This window comes from Medicago sativa, chromosome 4 (genome assembly GCF_051527215.1).
Source record: "Medicago sativa cultivar Bolivia chromosome 4, Bolivia_mono, whole genome shotgun sequence".
Taxonomy (NCBI): domain Eukaryota; kingdom Viridiplantae; phylum Streptophyta; class Magnoliopsida; order Fabales; family Fabaceae; genus Medicago; species Medicago sativa.
Genome location: NC_140752.1, coordinates 23,471,536 through 23,492,834, shown reverse-complemented (window position 1 = coordinate 23,492,834; position 21,299 = coordinate 23,471,536). Strand labels below are relative to the sequence as shown.

The following is a 21,299-nucleotide window of genomic DNA, read 5'->3' as shown; positions in this document are numbered from 1 at the left end:
TTCTAAAATCAACCATGGAAGTCGTAGATATGCTCATTATACCTCCTAGGAACTATTACATGCTTCGATTCGATAAGGCTAGGCCACTTTATGCCCTTTTTAGTGAAAGAAAAAGGATCAAAATCGAGTAAAATCCGTAAATTAACAAGGAAATTCACTTTACCACCATTTTGGCCGTTTTTGAAATTTCTAAAATCAACCATGGAAGTCGTAGATATGCTCATTATACTTCCTAGGAACTATTACATGCTTCGATTCGATAAGGCTAGGCCACTTTATGCCCTTTTTAGTGAAAGAAAAAGGATCAAAATCGAGTAAAATCCGTAAATTAACAAGGAAATTACCCCCATGTTGGCCGATTTTGAAAATTCTAATCTAAACCATGGAAGTCATAGATATGCTCGTTAGATTTCCTAGGAACTATTACATGCTTCGATTCGTTATGTTTAGGCCACTTTATGCCTTTTTTAGTGAAAGAAAAAGGGTCAAAAACGAGTAAAATCCGTAAATTAACAAGGAAATTACCCCCATGTTGGCCGTTTTTGAAAATTCTAATATAAACCATGGAAGTCGTAGATATGCTTGTTAGATTTCCTAAGAACTATTACATGCTTCGATTTGATAATGCTAGGCCAATTTATACCCTTTTTAGTGAAAGAAAAAGGGTCAAAAACGAGTAAAATCCGTAAATTAACAAGGAAATTCACTATACCACCATTTTGGCCGTTTTTGAAATTTCTAAAATCAACCATGGAATTCGTAGATATGCTCATTAGATTTCCTAGGAACTATTACATGCTTCGATTCGATAAGGCTAGGCCACTTTATGCCCTTTTTAGTGAAAGAAAAATGATCAAAATCGAGTAAAATCCGTAAATTAACAAGGAAATTACCCCTATGTTGGCCGTTTTTGAAAATTCTAATATAGACCATTAAAGTCGTAGATATGTTTGTTAGATTTCCTACAAACTATTACATGCTTCAATTCGATAAGGCTAGGCCACTTTATGCCCTTTTTAGTCAAAGAAAAAGGGTCAAAAACGAGTAAAATCCGTAAATTAACAAGGAAATTCACTTTACCAGCATTTTGGCCGTTTTTGAAATTTCTAAAATCAACCATGGAAGTCGTAGATATGCTCATTATATTTCCTAGGAACTATTACATGCTTCGATTCGATAAGGCTAGGCCACTTTATGCCTTTTTTAGTGAAAGAAAAGGGTCAAAAACGAGTAAAATCCGTTAATTAACAAGGAAATTACCCCCATGTTGGCCGTTTTTGAAAATTCTAATATAAACCATGGAAGTCGTAGATATGCTTGTTAGATTTCCTTGGAACTATTACATGCTTCGATTTGATAAGGCTAGGCCACTTTATGCCTTTTTTAGTGAAAGAAAAAGGATCAAAATCGAGTAAAATCCGTAAATTAACAAGGAAATTACCCCCATGTTGGCCGTTTTTGAAAATTCTAATATAAACCATGGAAGTCGTAGATATGCTTGTTAGATTTCCTAGGAACTATTACATGCTTTGATTTGATAAGGCTAGGCCACTTTATGCCCTTTTTAGTGAAAGAAAAAGGGTCAAAAACGAGTAAAATCCGTAAATTAACAAGGAAATTCACTTTACCACCATTTTGGCCGTTTTTGAAATTTCTAAAATCAACCATGGAAGTCGTAGATATGCTCATTATATTTCCTAGGAACTATTACATGCTTCGATTCGATAAGGCTAGGCCACTTTATGCCTTTTTTAGTGAAAGAAAAGGGTCAAAAACGAGTAAAATCCGTTAATTAACAAGGAAATTACCCCCATGTTGGCCGTTTTTGAAAATTCTAATATAAACCATGGAAGTCGTAGATATGCTTGTTAGATTTCCTTGGAACTATTACATGCTTCGATTTGATAAGGCTAGGCCACTTTATGCCTTTTTTAGTGAAAGAAAAAGGATCAAAATCGAGTAAAATCCGTAAATTAACAAGGAAATTCACTTTACCACCATTTTGGCCGTTTTTGAAATTTCTAAAATCAACCATGGAAGTCGTAGATATGCTCATTATACTTCCTAGGAACTATTACATGCTTCGATTCGATAAGGCTAGGCCACTTTATGCCCTTTTTAGTGAAAGAAAAAGGATCAAAATCGAGTAAAATCCGTAAATTAACAAGGAAATTACCCCCATGTTGGCCGATTTTGAAAATTCTAATCTAAACCATGGAAGTCATAGATATGCTCGTTAGATTTCCTAGGAACTATTACATGCTTCGATTCGTTATGTTTAGGCCACTTTATGCCTTTTTTAGTGAAAGAAAAAGGGTCAAAAACGAGTAAAATCCGTAAATTAACAAGGAAATTACCCCCATGTTGGCCGTTTTTGAAAATTCTAATATAAACCATGGAAGTCGTAGATATGCTTGTTAGATTTCCTAAGAACTATTACATGCTTCGATTTGATAATGCTAGGCCAATTTATACCCTTTTTAGTGAAAGAAAAAGGGTCAAAAACGAGTAAAATCCGTAAATTAACAAGGAAATTCACTATACCACCATTTTGGCCGTTTTTGAAATTTCTAAAATCAACCATGGAAGTCGTAGATATGCTCATTAGATTTCCTAGGAACTATTACATGCTTCGATTCGATAAGGCTAGCCCACTTTATGCCCTTTTTAGTGAAAGAAAAATGATCATAATCGAGTAAAATCCGTAAATTAACAAGGAAATTACCCCTATGTTGGCCGTTTTTGAAAATTCTAATATAGACCATTAAAGTCGTAGATATGTTTGTTAGATTTCCTACAAACTATTACATGCTTCGATTCGATAAGGCTAGGCCACTTTATGCCCTTTTTAGTCAAAGAAAAAGGGTCAAAAACGAGTAAAATCCGTAAATTAACAAGGAAATTCACTTTACCAGCATTTTGGCCGTTTTTGAAATTTCTAAAATCAACCATGGAAGTCGTAGATATGCTCATTATATTTCCTAGGAACTATTACATGCTTCGATTCGATAAGGCTAGGCCACTTTATGCCCTTTTTAGTGAAAGAAAAAGGATCAAAATCGAGTAAAATCCGTAAATTAACAAGGAAATTACCCCCATGTTGGCCGTTTTTGAAAATTCTAATATAAACCATGGAAGTCGTAGATATTCTTGTTAGATTTCCTAGGAACTATTACATGCTTCGATTCGTTAAGTTTAGGCCACTTTATGCCTTTTTTAGTGAAAGAAAAATGATCAAAATCGAGTAAAATCCGTAAATTAACAAGGAAATTACGCCTATGTTGGCCGTTTTTGAAAATTCTAATATAGACCATTAAAGTCGTAGATATGTTTGTTAGATTTCCTACGAACTATTACATGCTTCGATTCGATAAGGCTAGGCCACTTTATGCCTTTTTAGCGAAAGAAAAAGGATCAAAATCGAGTAAAATCCGTAAATTAACAAGGAAATTACCCCCATGTTGGCCGTTTTTGAAAATTCTAATATAAACCATGGAAGTCGTAGATATGCTTGTTAGATTTCCTAGGAACTATTACATGCTTTGATTTGATAAGGCTAGGCCACTTTAGGCCCTTTTTAGTGAAAGAAAAAGGGTCAAAAACGAGTAAAATCCGTAAATTAACAAGGAAATTCACTTTACCACCATTTTGGCCGTTTTTGAAATTTCTAAAATCAACCATGGAAGTCGTAGATATGCTCATTATATTTCCTAGGAACTATTACATGCTTCGATTTGATAAGGCTAGGCCACTTTATGCCTTTTTTAGTGAAAGAAAAAGGATCAAAATCGAGTAAAATCCGTAAATTAACAAGGAAATTCACTTTACCACCATTTTGGCCGTTTTTGAAATTTCTAAAATCAACCATGGAAGTCGTAGATATGCTCATTATACTTCCTAGGAACTATTACAAGCTTCGATTCGATAAGGCTAGGCCACTTTATGCCCTTTTTAGTGAAAGAAAAAGGATCAAAATCGAGTAAAATCCGTATATTAACAAGGAAATTACCCCCATGTTGGCCGATTTTGAAAATTCTAATATAAACCATGGAAGTCATAGATATGCTCGTTAGATTTCCTAGGAACTATTACATGCTTCGATTCGTTAAGTTTAGGCCACTTTATGCCTTTTTTAGTGAAAGAAAAAGGGTCAAAAACGAGTAAAATCCGAAAATTAACAAGGAAATTACCCCCATGTTGGCCGTTTTTGAAAATTCTAATATAAACCATGGAAGTCGTAGATATGCTTGTTAGATTTCCTAAGAACTATTACATGCTTCGATTTGATAATGCTAGGCCAATTTATACCCTTTTTAGTGAAAGAAAAAGGGTCAAAAACGAGTAAAATCCGTAAATTAACAAGGTGTTTACGTTGGATTTTCGTAAACAACCGCTGGTTTACAAATGGTAACTTGCAAGATCAACCAGTAAATCTTAGGACATATTGTGTTTGTTCTTGTTGTTAGAAATTCTGTGTTTTTGGTGTCGAAAATGTAAGAAATACAATAAAAACAATCGAATTCAATCCACTTGAACCCAATCGAACTTAACAAAGTAAAGTGCAAGAACACTTAAAGAAAAAAGGGTAAATTGTATTGATTAAATAAAAGTTGGTACACAGATTCATACATTGCAACTTGTGACTCGTTTCTCGCTTCCATACGGATACTTTGAGTGTAAGTTTGTATGATGGAATTGTGACCCGTTTTTCCTATGAAAAACTACTATTTATACTAAGTCTAGAAATAACTACACTTCTTTGAAATTCAAACTACAACTGCCACAAGTCGACAGTTTTACTTATTTGAAAACAAACTTAAAATACAAACTGACTTAAAGAATAACTGTTGATAACCACCTTCGAAAACTGCTCTATCGAAGTCTTCTACCATCTTCGAACCCATATTTGCTTTCAATACAACACTCTGTTCGAATCTTCTTTAAATCTAGGTCAACTATACTTTGACCATATTTATTACAGCTAGTAAAATATATTGGCTAACAAATTGCCCCCCAGAAACGCCATTTTCGATTTCACCAAAGAAGAAAAAGACGTTTTTGAAAAAATAACTAACATTCTCCATCGAAATGAATGATGTCAGTATTTAATTCAAAAATTAATTCAAATTTCCTTTAAATACTGACCCCACAATCTTAGTTAGTGGGCCACGTTCTCTAACATTGGAAAAGACAACACTTTAATGGTAAAACTGTCAAAATAAGATCTTGACATGTGTCATGATCAAAGGTCTATATAGAAACAAACTCACCTTTACTCTTCTCACTTTTCACCATTTCATTTTCACTTTCACTGTTCCTCTTCTCCGCCAAAAATTCTCTCGAAGAAAAAACTTTGAATTTTCTGCAACTCCTATCTTTAAACACGAAATCTTCACTATTCATCAACCTCTCACAAAAACACTTAAACAATGACGAACGCAGCAGGAACTTCTCATGTGAATCGCGAAGAACCCATTGATTTTACTAAAGAAATCGCCAGTGCTGCTCCTGCTTTTATGAACGAACCAGAGATCAATGAAGCTGAAAAAGCTATCTGGAAAACCCAGGTAATCATCCCTTGTACTGATACTCCACATGCATTCTTAGGCCCCATTTCTCTAGAACCTGAAACTCCAGAGATTAACTCTCTTTTCCCATGTATTGAAACTCAACCTCCTTTAATTTTCACAAAAGGTCCTTTTGACCTAAGTTTTGTAAAATCCAAAATTAGGACTGAACCAAAAACTTATCCAGAATACATTGCTTGGTTAGACAAAGTTCAAAAACAAAAGGGACAATTCTGGAAGGAGAAAGGGATTTTTGATCTCATCCAAATATCTCGATATGGTCCAAAATACCACAATGAATTGATATTTGCTGCTTTACATTTTTGGAACCCATCGAACAACAGCCTTCACTTGAAATGTGGAATGCTCACTCCTACCCTTTTAGATGTGGCTGGCCTTACTAGCTTAAAACCAACTGGATACACCTTTAATCCAGATGTTACCACCTCTCAATACTCAGTAAATTTCGATAGCCCTGCCTATGGTTTGTTTATAGCTAACAACCATGATACCAAATGTGCTGAAGTATCTGCAGATGAACATGTAGCTTTCTTGACCTACTGGTTATCTATGCATGTTTTTTGCTCAAGGTCAGTACAAGTCCCTAAGAAATTCATGTGTCTAGCTAGTCAGTTACATGAAGGAACAGATATCTGTTTAAGCAAACTAATTCTAGGTTCTTTATATGAAACCCTTAACCATACAACTAATAATCTTAGAGATTATCCCCAAACTGGTGGGAATTTAGTTGTATCAGGACCCATATGGTTGTTCCAACTATGGCTTTTAGCCATTTTTGGATCAAAACTTGCTTCGATCCTACCTTCCTCTTACACATCAGCATACTCAGAAAAGACCACTGAAGGTATAGGCTTAGCTATGTTTCACCCCGATGGGAACAAGTCATCACAACAACTTTTTGAGAATGCTTATGAAACCCTGCTTGATTGTCCCATTTTCACCCCTATGATGGCACCATTTACCACTAGGAAATATGGACCTAACTGGTTCAAAGAGGACTTTCCCACTACTTCGAAAACAGCCAACAAAACAGAAATCAATGCTATATGGGAAGCTTATTTGACCCCTACCTATCTATCTAGCAGACTTACACCTGGTAGCCCTTATGGAGTATATGGTTATCAACCTAACCATGTAGCTAGACAGTTTGGTATGGTTCAATCGAAACCCAGCTCTTTGTTCAAAAGTATAAGTGAATGGAAAATTCCTCTGATCGAACCTGTGTGGAAATCCATAATTCAAGCCAGGAGAACAACTGTGTTCGAGCCTACATATTTCTCAACATCATTTGCATGCTCTAAAGCATTCTTTCGATGGTGGCGAAATTATTACACACGCCAATCCAATCGAGGGAATCCTGATGAATTGCTGCCTCAACTGACCAGTACTTTTCACACTTTGCAGAACAAAGACAAGAAGACTAGAGGTACGCACATTAAAGAAATTCAGCAATTTCAAAGATATTATCAAACAGCATATGACCCTTTACATCCAAAGAGGACAGTATATTATGCTGCTCAAACTTTGAGAGATAAAGTTCGAGAAAAAATTCCAGAAACAATTTTTCCCCCTGGAACACCCAATAAATATCTTTATGTTTTAGAAAAGAAAATGAGACTAGCAAGACTTCCATCTTGTAATCTTGCTTTGGCCTTTAGGCCACCATACCCAAAATGGTTACTTTATAATTTCAAATTCCCACAGAATAATTTAGTAACCTATGCTAAATGCAATTTATACCAATATAATGGTGAACTTGGCTATGAATTATCCCAAGTTCGAATCGAAACTCCCAGTATCATGGGTATGATTTTTTCTTTTACTAAAATATATTAATACTATTTTTAGAAGAAATAGTACTTATCTGTATAATCACATATTTCAGCTTTGCCTTTAACTCCAGGAGAAGCAAAGCTCGATGATGCCAGCACCCAGAACACTTCGAAAAGCAAGTCTGACAAGAAGAAAAAGAAAGCTTCCCAAACTAAAGAAGTTGAATCGAAGAAATCTGAGGCTGCATCGAAGGAACCTCCTAAATCAAAGGAACCCAAAGTGAAAACAACTTCATCAAAAGGACCTTCTAGATCGAAGAACAAGAAAGAACAAGCAACTGTCGATCTCTCTGATGATGATAGCGAGGTGGAGATAACTAAAGAACAGATCGAAGCTTCCAAAGTAACACTTCCCAAAGTCAATACTGAAGGAAGAAGGAAAAGAGAACAGGAACAAATATCACTTGTCCAAGAAAAGGAAGTCGAAGTGGAAGCTTCTGAAGGTTCTCCCCCCATCTCACCATCTAAACCATTCAAACGTCTTCGAAAGACTTCTCATTCTAGTGCTCATTCACATGTTGGTGATAATGGTTCGAAGGTATTTTATCGAAACCATATTTTATACGAAATATTTCTAAATGTCTTGTTTTAAGCATTTATCTTATTCTTTTTAGGGTATCGAACAAGAACAAACTAATCCATCACAACATGGGCAAGTTCTTCCTTCTTCGAAGACCACTTCACCAATTGCTGAAGACAAAGAAGATGAGCATGATGATGCTAGCAGTCCAGAAGGTCTTAAAGTGGATCTTCCTCAACAACAACAAACAGAAACACCCACTGATGACTTGGTAAATGATGAATCACTCAACAATGACCAATCTCATTCTGCACCCACCCTTGGAGATAATGTATCAAACTTTGCTACTGAAGATACAAAAATAACTACTCGACAAAATGCTCCTGGTGATGCAGAGATGATTGCTCAACAAGATACTCCTATGATCGATCTGGAAGAAATCGATCGATTGGCCAAAGATGATCCTTTCAATGCTTTTGCTTTGATAGCTAAGAGTAATACTCTTTTCTCAACTAGTACTGGCCAAACTTCTGATTCATCCAAGGGAAATCCCTCTGAGACTTCAAAGAACAACCTGCTAGCAGAATTTCAAAAGAGGATCATCGAAGCCGACTTGCTAGAGTTGATTGAAAAGGATGCTGGAGCTCTTGCTGAAATCAGGAGTTTATTCGAAAAGCTTGGTGCTCTCCCAACTGGTTGGAAATTTCGAAACCTGTTTAATTATCTTGAACCAATGTTGGAGAGTGCTAATCAAAACTTCCAGAAGAGAAAAATTGATCAAGCTCAAATGGAAGAGAAGAAAGCGCATCATGATCAAATTGTGATCGAACTGTCATCTTTCCAAGAGAAATTTAAAACTCTTCAGCAAGAGAGAAACAATGCAAAGCAGCAAGTGGTTGACATCGATGCCAAGATTAAAGAGTTGGAAGCTCAGAAAGCTGAAATTTTGGCTAAGGATGAAGCCAGAAATCAAGAAGCCAATGAAGCTGTTAACAAATTCAAGCTCTCCAAGGAACTAGAGTCTACCATTGCTCAACTTGCAAGTGACAACCATGCTCTCGATACTCAACTAGCTGAATACAAAAGCCAAATCGAGAAACTCATCTCATCATTTGAGATTTAGTTCTGTTTCTATTTTATTCTCTAAGACTTTTATTTTATTTCAGCCTTATCGAATATCTTGGTCTGTAATGTCTTTATAACAATCTGTGGACCATTTTCTATTTTGAACGACAATTTCTTTTCAATCATCGAAATTCCTTTCTTATTCTCTTATATCGAATTCAAATTTTATTTAAATCCAAACAAGATTGGCACAATTTCCAAGACATTTTAATGACGAGGAAACAAAAAAGTAACTTTTTTGTTTAACCCAACAAGTTAAACTTGTCTAGGAAGTTGAAAAGAAATAAAACCAATAAATGACCTTTTAACACAGATAAATCCTTTTTAAAAGAAAACCTTTAAAACTTCCCTCAGGTTACAAAGTTAAGTAACCATTGGCCATTGGAATAACTGTTCCCACGTGTCATCATCTTCAAAGTAAGAAGAACCGTCTGATTGAGCCACTTCTTTCAACTTCCCTCCACTATAAATATGATTTTCCTTTTTTATAAAAATCACTCTTTTCTTTGTTTCGTCTTCGTCTGAAAAATCCTTCTTACTCAAAGCTTTTTCTTTCTTAAATCATCATGACCACCATTGATAATCTGAGTGATGATCTTTTAGTCAAGATTGCTGCAAAGATTGCTGCTCAAAGCAGGAAAGATCTTTTCGCCTTTCGCCATACCAATAGCAGGCATTGGCGTGTCAGTGAGGATTCTGAAGTTTCTAAGGCTTTTGGAAATGATGTCCTCTACTTTCTCTACGACCCCAATGAATGGTACAACAATGCTATGGTGGCTCATTCTAAGTTTGCTTTTAAACTTAGACTATGGAATCATGGCAACGCCATGTTCTGTATTCTTCGAAGCACTCAACACATGTTGGATGCTAATCCAAACATTGAAGAAATGAAACGTCTCCTTACTACTGCTATCAACGCCACTGGCTCTCTGAGTGCAAAGTACTACCGTCTTCTCATCAATGCGCTCTCCATGCCTACGCCAGAAAACATCCTCGAAGACTTCGAAGATCTTGCATGGACACATCGATTGGCAGAATTTCGAAGCGACATTTTGGGAGGAACTTCAACTTATCGATTTCGCTGTCCTTGGTGGAATAGGCCCATGCCTATTTGGCTTACTAGGCGTCGTTTTTGCAACAACTACCACAACTGTGCAGGAGATGGGAGAATTGGAGGCTGGTATGCACTTCTACCTGGGCCAGATCATGAATACTACTTGGTCAATGCTTGCTTCAGGTGTCGTCTCGATACAGAAATTCGCTGGTTTCTCGATCGTTTTGGGATTGTAACTGAATGGTGAAAACCATCTTTAAATGCTTTTTAATCTTTAAGTACTTTGTGTTTTCTTTTGTAATGGTTTTTCCATTTTAAGCATTTCGATGTAACCTGCCCATCAGTTGGCATTATTAAATTAATGCCAAGTTTTTATTTCGAATCAAATTACTCTTGTGTAATTTTAATTTCTTGTAACATCGGTTTATATTTTTTCAAATATTTACCGTTTATGCGTATAATTCTCTGATCTTCTTGTAGTTCTTCGATCTCATACGCATTATTCGAAAAAACTCTTAGAATTTTCCATGGTCCTTCCCAACTAGGAGACCATTTTCCTAAACATCGATCCTTTTTATCCATCGGCAAGATAACTTTCCAAACTAAGTCCCCTTGCAGGAATAATTTCGATTTAACTCTTTTGTTATAGGCTTTTGCTATTCTTTCTTTTTGCTTTGTAAGCACTTCTAAAGCCATTAATCTTTCTTCATCAATATCTACTAATTCATCCAACATCATATCCAAATATTGATTTGTTGGAATTTCGATTTGTCTTTGAATTCGAGTAGATTGAAGTAAGATTTCTGTTTGCAATACAGCATCATGGCCAAATGTTAATCGAAAAGGAGTAGTATTTATAGATTCTTTAGGAGAAGTTCGAACTGCCCATAAAGCTTCATAAAGAAACTCATGCCATTCTTTGGGTTTTTTCTTTTGGCTAGCTTTTCTTTTGATTATAGTAATCAAATTCTTATTTGCTGCTTCTACCTGACCATTTGCCTGAGCATAATATGGTGTTGAAGTCAACAATTTATAACCCATTTCTTCAGCAAATTTTACCATCTTTCGACCAGTAAATACAGATCCTTGATCTGTAGTAATAGTTTCTGGTATGCCAAATCTATAAATAATAAATTTTTGAATGAAGTTTATAACTTCATCTTGAGTAACATCTTTTAGTGGAACAACTTCTATCCATTTAGTGAAATAATCTATTCCAACCAGAATATATTTGTAGCCTTTGGATGACTTAGGTTTGATTTCCCCAATTACATCTAAAGCCCATCCTCTGAATGGCCAAGGCTTCACTATTGAATGTAATTCACTAGCTGGTACTTTTTGAATTCCAGCATGTTCTTGACATTCTTTACAACCTTTAGCAAAATTTATGCAATCTTTTAACATGGTTGGCCAATAAACACCTTGTCGAAACAAAAGCCATTTTATTTTATGGCCTGCTTGATGTGTACCACAAGCACCACTATGAGTATTCGATACAGCCAAATATGCTTCTGCTTCACTAAGGCATTTAAGTAAAACTCCTTCTGGAGTCTTTTTAAATAATTCATTGCCTATTATCACATAACTCAAGGCTCTATATTTGACTTTTCTACAAGTTGTGCCATCTGGATCTTCCAAAAAATTGACTATGGGTTTTCGCCAATCATCATCATCCAAATTGTTAATGACCAAAATTTCAGAAAATTTTGCACTCTGAAGGTATCCTTGAGATGCTTCCATGCCCCCAAGTTTTGGTCTTAACAATTTGTTAGACACAATGTCTATCGAATTACGCTTTGTTTTAATTTCAATAACCTCTTGCTCTTGTTCCTTCGAAAGTTTGTACCCAGAAGCTAATTGAGCTAAATCATTAGCTTCTTGATTTTCTGCTCTAGGAACATGTTGAACTTCAATTTGAACAAAATGTTTAAGTAATGCATTAACTATAGTGTAATACATTATCAAAGTTTCTTTGAGGCATTTATATTCTTTTGTTATTTGCTTTATTACTAATTCAGAATCACCTCTAATAATTAAACATTTTGCCCCCAGTTCGAGCAAAATCTCTAAACCATTTATTAAGGCTTCATATTCTGCCTCATTATTCGAACAATATTGGCTAATTCGAAATTTATATTTGGTTACCTCATTTGTTGGTGAAACAATAACTATACCTATTCCAGAACCATTTTTATGACTAGACCCGTCGAAATATAATGTCCATGGAAATGTTTCGATGCCCCCAGTCACAGGTTCTTCAATGGAATGATCAGCAATAAAATCAGCCATTATTTGGCCTTTCACAGTTTTCAAAGATTGATAAGTTAAAGAATATTCTGTGAGTGCCAAAGCCCATTTACCAACTCTACTATGCAGAATAGGTTTAGATAACATGTGCTTAATAATGTCGAAATGGGAATAAACATAAACATAAAAAGGCTTTATATAATGCTTAAGTTTCATACATGAGAAATATAAACAAAGACATAATTTTTCACTAGGATGATATCTTGTTTCAACATCACTTAAAACTCTACTAAGATAATAAATGGCTCTTTCTACACCATTTTCATCCTCTTGTGCTAACATACTCCCTATAGTTCTTTCAGATGATGCTATATATAACTTCATCTTTTTGTCTTTCAACAAAGGTGAAAGAATGGGAGGATTAGATAAATATGACTTTATGTCTTCAAATGCCTTTTGGTGTTCAGGCTCCCATCTAAAAATTTCCTCTTTCTTTAATCGAAGTAATGACGAGAATGCTTGTGCTCTGCCACTTAGATTAGAGATAAATCTTCTGAGGAAATTTATTTTGCCTAATAAAGACTGCAACTCTTTTTTGGTAGAGGGTGCTTTAGCCTCCATTATAGCTTTAGTCTTATTTTGATTGATTTCGATGCCCTTTTTATGGACAACAAACCCTAAAAAATCACCTGCACAAACACCAAACGCACATTTTAATGGATTCATTTTTAATCCATATTGTCTCATCCTTTCGAATGATAAACATAAATGTTCTAAGTGTTTGTTTTCAGAAGATGATTTCACAACAATATCATCAATGTAAATTTGCATAAAATCTTCAATAAAATCATGAAACATTGAATTCATTGCTCTTTGATATATAGCACCAGCATTTTTAAGACCAAATGGCATTACTATCCACTCATAACATCCTAATGCCCCTGGGCATCGAAATGCTGTTTTAGAAACATCTTCTTCAGCAATAAATATTTGATTATAACCTGAATAACCATCAAGCATACTCAAATATTCGAAACCTGCTGCAGAATCTACCAACATCTCTGCTACTTGCAGGTCTGATGAAGCCACATTTGAGGAGTCTTTCTATCTCTTCTTTTATTTTTGGTTGAATCTCTGGTGCAAACCTTCTTGGAATTTGCTTCACTGGTTTCTTGTCTGTCCTGATTGGCAATTGCAACTCTACTACCTTTCTACTCAAACCAGGCATTTCATGATAATCCCAAGCAAAGCAATCCTTGTAATTTTTCAAAAGCGCCACAATTCGATCTTTGAAGCTCTTAGGAATCTTTGAACTTATGTATGTTGGTCTTTTTACAGAACCATCTCCTATATCCACTTCTTCAAGAGGATCTTGGGCCTTCATTTTTATTGTAGATTGTAATGCCCTCCTTTTTATTTAATTATTTTTATTAAGTTAGAATCTATTTATGTGATTTATTTATATATATGATGTGTTAGTATTTTATTACGTGGTATTATTCTATTATTTATTAGAATATGAGAATTATTAGTGTAAGTAGAATTGGAGGTTAGAATAGAAAGAAGAATAAGTTATTGGGCCTAAATAGATTTAGGAAGAGTGATTAGTATTATAAATAAGGAAGCTTGGGTTAGAAAGAGTTTTGAGGTTAAACCGCTTTTTGGAGAAAGAGGAGAACTCATAGAGAGAACCCTAGGAACGAAGAACGCTGCTTTTGATTTCAGAAAAACAATCTAAGGTAAGGGTGAGACTATCTTTCACTAATATTAAGTCTGTAGATCATTAGATTGCATCTAACGTGTTTAGGATGAGTTTTGTAAGATTATGAGAATTAGGGTTTGAGTGAGAATTGATAATTAGGTGATGAATTGGTGTTAATTTCGTGCTCTAATCGTTGTTGTTATTTTGGGTATGAGTTTATTTGTGAAACCATGTTTGTGTTGTGCTAAATTCATGATTCAATCGTGGCTATATATGTTGTGTTTTGTTTTATGATAAAGTGAATAAAAAACTAAGTTATTATTGCTTGTAGCTAGTTATCGGTTCTTACCGGAATTTTTCTCTTCATGATTTTGCTAGATTTTGTTTGTCCTTTCTATGTTCTGGAATATGACCAACGATAGTTTTGATTTATTCTACTTGATTATCTTAAAACTAATTTTCACAAGGACTTAAATTGATTTCTATATTGGGATTTTTCGTTCATATTTCGATGGCTTTACAGTATCATATCTGTTCACAGGTTCCAATTTAGATAATAATATATATAATTATATTTTGTCCATATGTAATATATGTCTATCGATGCCTATGTGTATTCAATTTTTTTTTATGTCAATTCAGTAACTTTGTTTCTTTTCAATTTAAGCTTAAGTGGGAATTATGAGTGGTTTTAACTCACCTGATGGATATATATGTATATATGAAACTAGGCAAATTGTATTTATTTTAAGCCACTGGTGTATCTTTAGAGTTATGCAATGAGTTACCTCTACTACAAGAGTAGTCCTTTTAGAACAAATTAATTGAATTCGTAACGTGTTTAGAATCGATGATCTTTAATTGAATTCACAAATCCTTTTATTAATTTTATAACCGAACAATTTGCTTGTAAATATAATGTGGTTGAAATCGATATTGTGTTTTGGTGGCCCGTGTGTTAGTTTTGAAGTTCAAAATCATTGTTTCTGCATATTCCTTGGTTCTTTCTCTCGTGCGTGCTTTATGTTTAATAATTTCTTTGCTTCAGGGGGATATAAAGGTGTATCTATGTTGTAAGTGAATTGATCCAATGAAACAAATAAATAATTCTCTTGTTGTCACGTGAAACATTGATTGGGAAATAAACCTTTTTAGCTTACGTGACTTGATAATTGGCTTAGTTTTCCTTTCCAATTTTTTAAGAAAATATTGGTGGATTATCACTAACAATATTTGATTTTTCTATTAGAGGCTTCGGTTATAAATGGTTATTATTATTATTTTATTCTGAGAATTAATTGTGAGGAAAGAATAATCAAGGAACTTATTTAGATGAAGATTTATAGAAAGAATTATATAAAGAAGATGTGTAATTGATAAGTTATTTAACAAAGTGTAATTGATGAGTCATTTGATTAAACGTAATTTGTGAATTATTTGATGATTTGATTTAAAGATGTGTCATATAGAGATGTGCTATTTGAAGATGTGTGATTTAAATATGTGCTATATAAGGATGTGCTATTTGTAGATGTGTGCTTTAAAGATGAGTTATATAAAGATGTGATATTGTTATATATGCACTTTATGTATTGTTTACGATGCTTATGATGATATGATTCATTCTCTTTAATGTTGATATGTTATTTAAACACTGTTAAATGTTGTAAATGTTGATTGGTTGCTGCTGTTGATTGTTAATGTCTTGAAGTTGCATGAGTCGGTCTAAGTTGCAAGAATTTAAGAAGTTGTCCATGATTATGGAGTTGTATAAGATGTTCACGTTGTTGTCTAAGTTGTAGGAAGATTGAGTCCATTGCATACTCATTAAAGTTGGGGGCTTTAGGCCCGGCAGCCTTGTGCTCATTAAAGTTGGGGGCTTTAGGCCCGGCAGCCTTTGTGCTCATTAAAGTTGGGGGCTTTAGGCCCGGCAGCCTTGTGCTCATTAAAGTTGGGGGCTTTAGGCCCGGCAGCCTTTGTGCTCATTAAAGTTGGGGGCTTTAGGCCCGGCAGCCTTTGTGCTCACAAGTTGAAGAGCCTAATTACGCTCATTTATGTTGTTGATTGGTACCACATGCATTTGCATATCAAGAAGTTTCACGATGGTTTAAGTTGTTAAGTTGATAAGAGTTGCATTGTCAAGTTGAGTCGTGTTGTCGAGTCAAGTGTTAAGTTGAACATGATGTCTAATGATGATTTAAAAAGATGATGGTTGTCTATGATTTGATATGATGCTGAATGATAAATGTTTGATATGTTAATAATGTTCTATGTTGTTAAATGCATTTTGATGATTTATAAGCTTAATATTATTGTTTGAGAAATCTCACCCCTTCTGTTGTAATGTTGCCCTTACGTTGGTAACGCGCAGGTAACCAGGACTAGCAGTTGTTCGTGAGTAGACTCCTCACATTGTGTCTAGGTGCTCTAATACGTAACGGGATGGGGATTGTTTATACTTCTATTCCTTACGTGTCATTTTATGAACTTTTTATGAATAAGTATTGAACCAAACTTATGAGATTTTGATGAGGCCTGCGTGCCAAGACTTTTAGTATGTTGAACTATTTTCCGCTGCATGATTTTAGATTTTTGATGTTAAATTTTGAGAGATAATTCTTATTATCTATTCTATGATTTTGAAGAAGTATGTGACATTCCGTTATGATTTAAAATACTCTGATTTAAATGAAATTTTTATGTTGGGAAAACGGGGTGTTACAATTGGTATCAGAGCAGGTCGGTCCGTCCGGCCAAGTAGATGAGTCGTTGTGTCGTGTCGTCATGTTTTCTAGTTAGTAGTTATGTTTTATTGTGTGATCATGTTTAACTGACTAACTTTGATGTGGGTTTTTTGTATTGTTTGTAGTTTCTACTTTGTTACAGTCTCATTGAAATATTTTTTCTAGCAAAGTAATAATCCCTCTTACCTATTTGAATGTGCATTTACTGAATTTCTCCATTGCAAACATGTAATAAAAAGAATTTTTGCAGTGGTGTAGGAAGCAGAAGTGAGACCACACTTGTGCACTCTAGAATTGTGTTACAAAGTCTTTTTACTACTCACAATCAAATTTAAATGACTATAGTTGTTGCTACCTTGAGTAACTACCCATCGACTCATCGTCAATGAAAAAGGCGACAATAACTCGTTACCATAGATGTTATAAATACCTTTTGATTGCATTTTAAATAATTAAGAGACATATTGATTCATGATATTTTGTGTAAACTATGTGCTTAAATACATGTTGTCGTGAAATTGTAATTGCCGTTTTGTTTCTCTCATCATTCATGATAGATGGCTTGTTTTAGAGAATTCTTGTTTTGATCTTTCTATTTCCCACACTTGATTAAATAATATATGTACTTTGATTAATTTTATTGCTCGGCTTATGTGTGGGTCTTTCTCTAGTTGGTTTTAGTGTGGGTTAGAGCAATGAATATGTATCTCAATCTTTGTTTTATTTTCAAGTTCAACTTGGTGCCTATTGTATTTATTAGAGCCGTGATTAGAAACATATAAATGTACTCCTAATTGTATAATCATATGTGCTTAATTGTATTGCTATATTGTCAGTATAAAGAAACCTCGATCATATTTTAGTTTTATTGAATTTAGAGAATTTTTTTTTTCTTTTTCATTCTTCCTTGGATTGGGATATAGTTTAAGATATTTTTGCAATAATTAAATTCATTTTCTCTTGTACTTTGAATTTCGAGGACGAAATTCTTTTAAGTTGGGGAGAGTTGTAATGCCCTCCTTTTTATTTAATTATTTTTATTAAGTTAGAATCTATTTATGTGATTTATTTATATATATGATGTGTTAGTATTTTATTACGTGGCATTATTCTATTATTTATTAGAATATGAGAATTATTAGTGTAAGTAGAATTGGAGGTTAGAATAGAAAGAAGAATAAGTTATTGGGCCTAAATAGATTTAGGAAGAGTGATTAGTATTATAAATAAGGAAGCTTGGGTTAGAAAGAGTTTTGAGGTTAAACCGCTTTTTGGAGAAAGAGGAGAACTCATAGAGAGAACCCTAGGAACGAAGAACGCTGCTTTTGATTTCAGAAAAACAATCTAAGGTAAGGGTGAGACTATCTTTCACTAATATTAAGTCTGTAGATCATTAGATTGCATCTAACGTGTTTAGGATGAGTTTTGTAAGATTATGAGAATTAGGGTTTGAGTGAGAATTGATAATTAGGTGATGAATTGGTGTTAATTTCGTGCTCTAATCGTTGTTGTTATTTTGGGTATGAGTTTATTTGTGAAACCATGTTTGTGTTGTGCTAAATTCATGATTCAATCGTGGCTATATATGTTGTGTTTTGTTTTATGATAAAGTGAATAAAAAACTAAGTTATTATTGCTTGTAGCTAGTTATCGGTTCTTACCGGAATTTTTCTCTTCATGATTTTGCTAGATTTTGTTTGTCCTTTCTATGTTCTGGAATATGACCAACGATAGTTTTGATTTATTCTACTTGATTATCTTAAAACTAATTTTCACAAGGACTTAAATTGATTTCTATATTGGGATTTTTCGTTCATATTTCGATGGCTTTACAGTATCATATCTGTTCACAGGTTCCAATTTAGATAATAATATATATAATTATATTTTGTCCATATGTAATATATGTCTATCGATGCCTATGTGTATTCAATTTTTTTTTATGTCAATTCAGTAACTTTGTTTCTTTTCAATTTAAGCTTAAGTGGGAATTATGAGTGGTTTTAACTCACCTGATGGATATATATGTATATATGAAACTAGGCAAATTGTATTTATTTTAAGCCACTGGTGTATCTTTAGAGTTATGCAATGAGTTACCTCTACTACAAGAGTAGTCCTTTTAGAACAAATTAATTGAATTCGTAACGTGTTTAGAATCGATGATCTTTAATTGAATTCACAAATCCTTTTATTAATTTTATAACCGAACAATTTGCTTGTAAATATAATGTGGTTGAAATCGATATTGTGTTTTGGTGGCCCGTGTGTTAGTTTTGAAGTTCAAAATCATTGTTTCTGCATATTCCTTGGTTCTTTCTCTCGTGCGTGCTTTATGTTTAATAATTTCTTTGCTTCAGGGGGATATAAAGGTGTATCTATGTTGTAAGTGAATTGATCCAATGAAACAAATAAATAATTCTCTTGTTGTCACGTGAAACATTGATTGGGAAATAAACCTTTTTAGCTTACGTGACTTGATAATTGGCTTAGTTTTCCTTTCCAATTTTTTAAGAAAATATTGGTGGATTATCACTAACAATATTTGATTTTTCTATTAGAGGCTTCGGTTATAAATGGTTATTATTATTATTTTATTCTGAGAATTAATTGTGAGGAAAGAATAATCAAGGAACTTATTTAGATGAAGATTTATAGAAAGAATTATATAAAGAAGATGTGTAATTGATAAGTTATTTAACAAAGTGTAATTGATGAGTCATTTGATTAAACGTAATTTGTGAATTATTTGATGATTTGATTTAAAGATGTGTCATATAGAGATGTGCTATTTGAAGATGTGTGATTTAAATATGTGCTATATAAGGATGTGCTATTTGTAGATGTGTGCTTTAAAGATGAGTTATATAAAGATGTGATATTGTTATATATGCACTTTATGTATTGTTTACGATGCTTATGATGATATGATTCATTCTCTTTAATGTTGATATGTTATTTAAACACTGTTAAATGTTGTAAATGTTGATTGGTTGCTGCTGTTGATTGTTAATGTCTTGAAGTTGCATGAGTCGGTCTAAGTTGCAAGAATTTAAGAAGTTGTCCATGATTATGGAGTTGTATAAGATGTTCACGTTGTTGTCTAAGTTGTAGGAAGATTGAGTCCATTGCATACTCATTAAAGTTGGGGGCTTTAGGCCCGGCAGCCTTGTGCTCATTAAAGTTGGGGGCTTTAGGCCCGGCAGCCTTTGTGCTCATTAAAGTTGGGGGCTTTAGGCCCGGCAGCCTTGTGCTCATTAAAGTTGGGGGCTTTAGGCCCGGCAGCCTTTGTGCTCATTAAAGTTGGGGGCTTTAGGCCCGGCAGCCTTTGTGCTCACAAGTTGAAGAGCCTAATTACGCTCATTTATGTTGTTGATTGGTACCACATGCATTTGCATATCAAGAAGTTTCACGATGGTTTAAGTTGTTAAGTTGATAAGAGTTGCATTGTCAAGTTGAGTCGTGTTGTCGAGTCAAGTGTTAAGTTGAACATGATGTCTAATGATGATTTAAAAAGATGATGGTTGTCTATGATTTGATATGATGCTGAATGATAAATGTTTGATATGTTAATAATGTTCTATGTTGTTAAATGCATTTTGATGATTTATAAGCTTAATATTATTGTTTGAGAAATCTCACCCCTTCTGTTGTAATGTTGCCCTTACGTTGGTAACGCGCAGGTAACCAGGACTAGCAGTTGTTCGTGAGTAGACTCCTCACATTGTGTCTAGGTGCTCTAATACGTAACGGGATGGGGATTGTTTATACTTCTATTCCTTACGTGTCATTTTATGAACTTTTTATGAATAAGTATTGAACCAAACTTATGAGATTTTGATGAGGCCTGCGTGCCAAGACTTTTAGTATGTTGAACTATTTTCCGCTGCATGATTTTAGATTTTTGATGTTAAATTTTGAGAGATAATTCTTATTATCTATTCTATGATTTTGAAGAAGTATGTGACATTCCGTTATGATTTAAAATACTCTGATTTAAATGAAATTTTTATGTTGGGAAAACGGGGTGTTACATAGATCCCATTGGATCTTCTTCAAAACCCAAAGGTTCATCATCGTAAATACAGTCTAATTTTTTATCATCAATGAGGTCATCAGAATTATTTTCTACTGAAGTATCGAAGACCTCTTCTTCTTTGGCTGTTTCAGCCAAATCGAAGTTTTTCTCGGCTACATAAGCCGTAATCTTTTCCCATATGCTGGGCTCAACCATTGATCAATTATTGATATCCCACCCAGTTGGTGAGATTCTATTTGCTGAATATCCTTGGTCATCAGTAACCCTCTTGTACGAAGTACTTCTTGTCTTCAGCAAATCTGTTTCCTTTACAGGCATCTTCTCATGGCAATCTTCATTGTTCACCACTACGAAGTCATCGTCAAATGCAGTTTTCCAACGAAAACCCCATTCTGGTGCAAGTTTTACAAAGAATTTCTCTTCTTTAGTCATAGAACTTGATGCATCA

General features: G+C 34.1%; 1 protein-coding gene across 1 annotated transcript; it reads left to right on the top strand.

Moving 5' to 3' along the window:
• Positions 1-5,535: 5,535 nt before the first annotated feature.
• Positions 5,536-9,063, top strand: LOC146927114 (uncharacterized). Its single transcript, XM_085707013.1, has 3 exons — positions 5,536-5,567; positions 7,796-7,958; positions 8,035-9,063. Exons 1-3 carry the CDS (start codon positions 5,536-5,538, stop codon positions 9,061-9,063), a joined length of 1,224 nt encoding a protein of 407 aa, XP_085563139.1.
• Positions 9,064-21,299: the final 12,236 nt, after the last annotated feature.

Bases quoted from the DNA above. Each gene is read 5' to 3' on its own strand.
- LOC146927114 (XM_085707013.1), top strand. From the start codon at position 5,536: ATGAAGCTGAAAAAGCTATCTGGAAAACCCAG. The intron at 5,568-7,795 runs GTAATCATCCCT...TACTGAAGGAAG, and splicing joins AAGCTATCTGGAAAACCCAG to AAGGAAAAGAGAACAGGAAC. The intron at 7,959-8,034 runs GTATTTTATCGA...TATTCTTTTTAG, and splicing joins TTGGTGATAATGGTTCGAAG to GGTATCGAACAAGAACAAAC.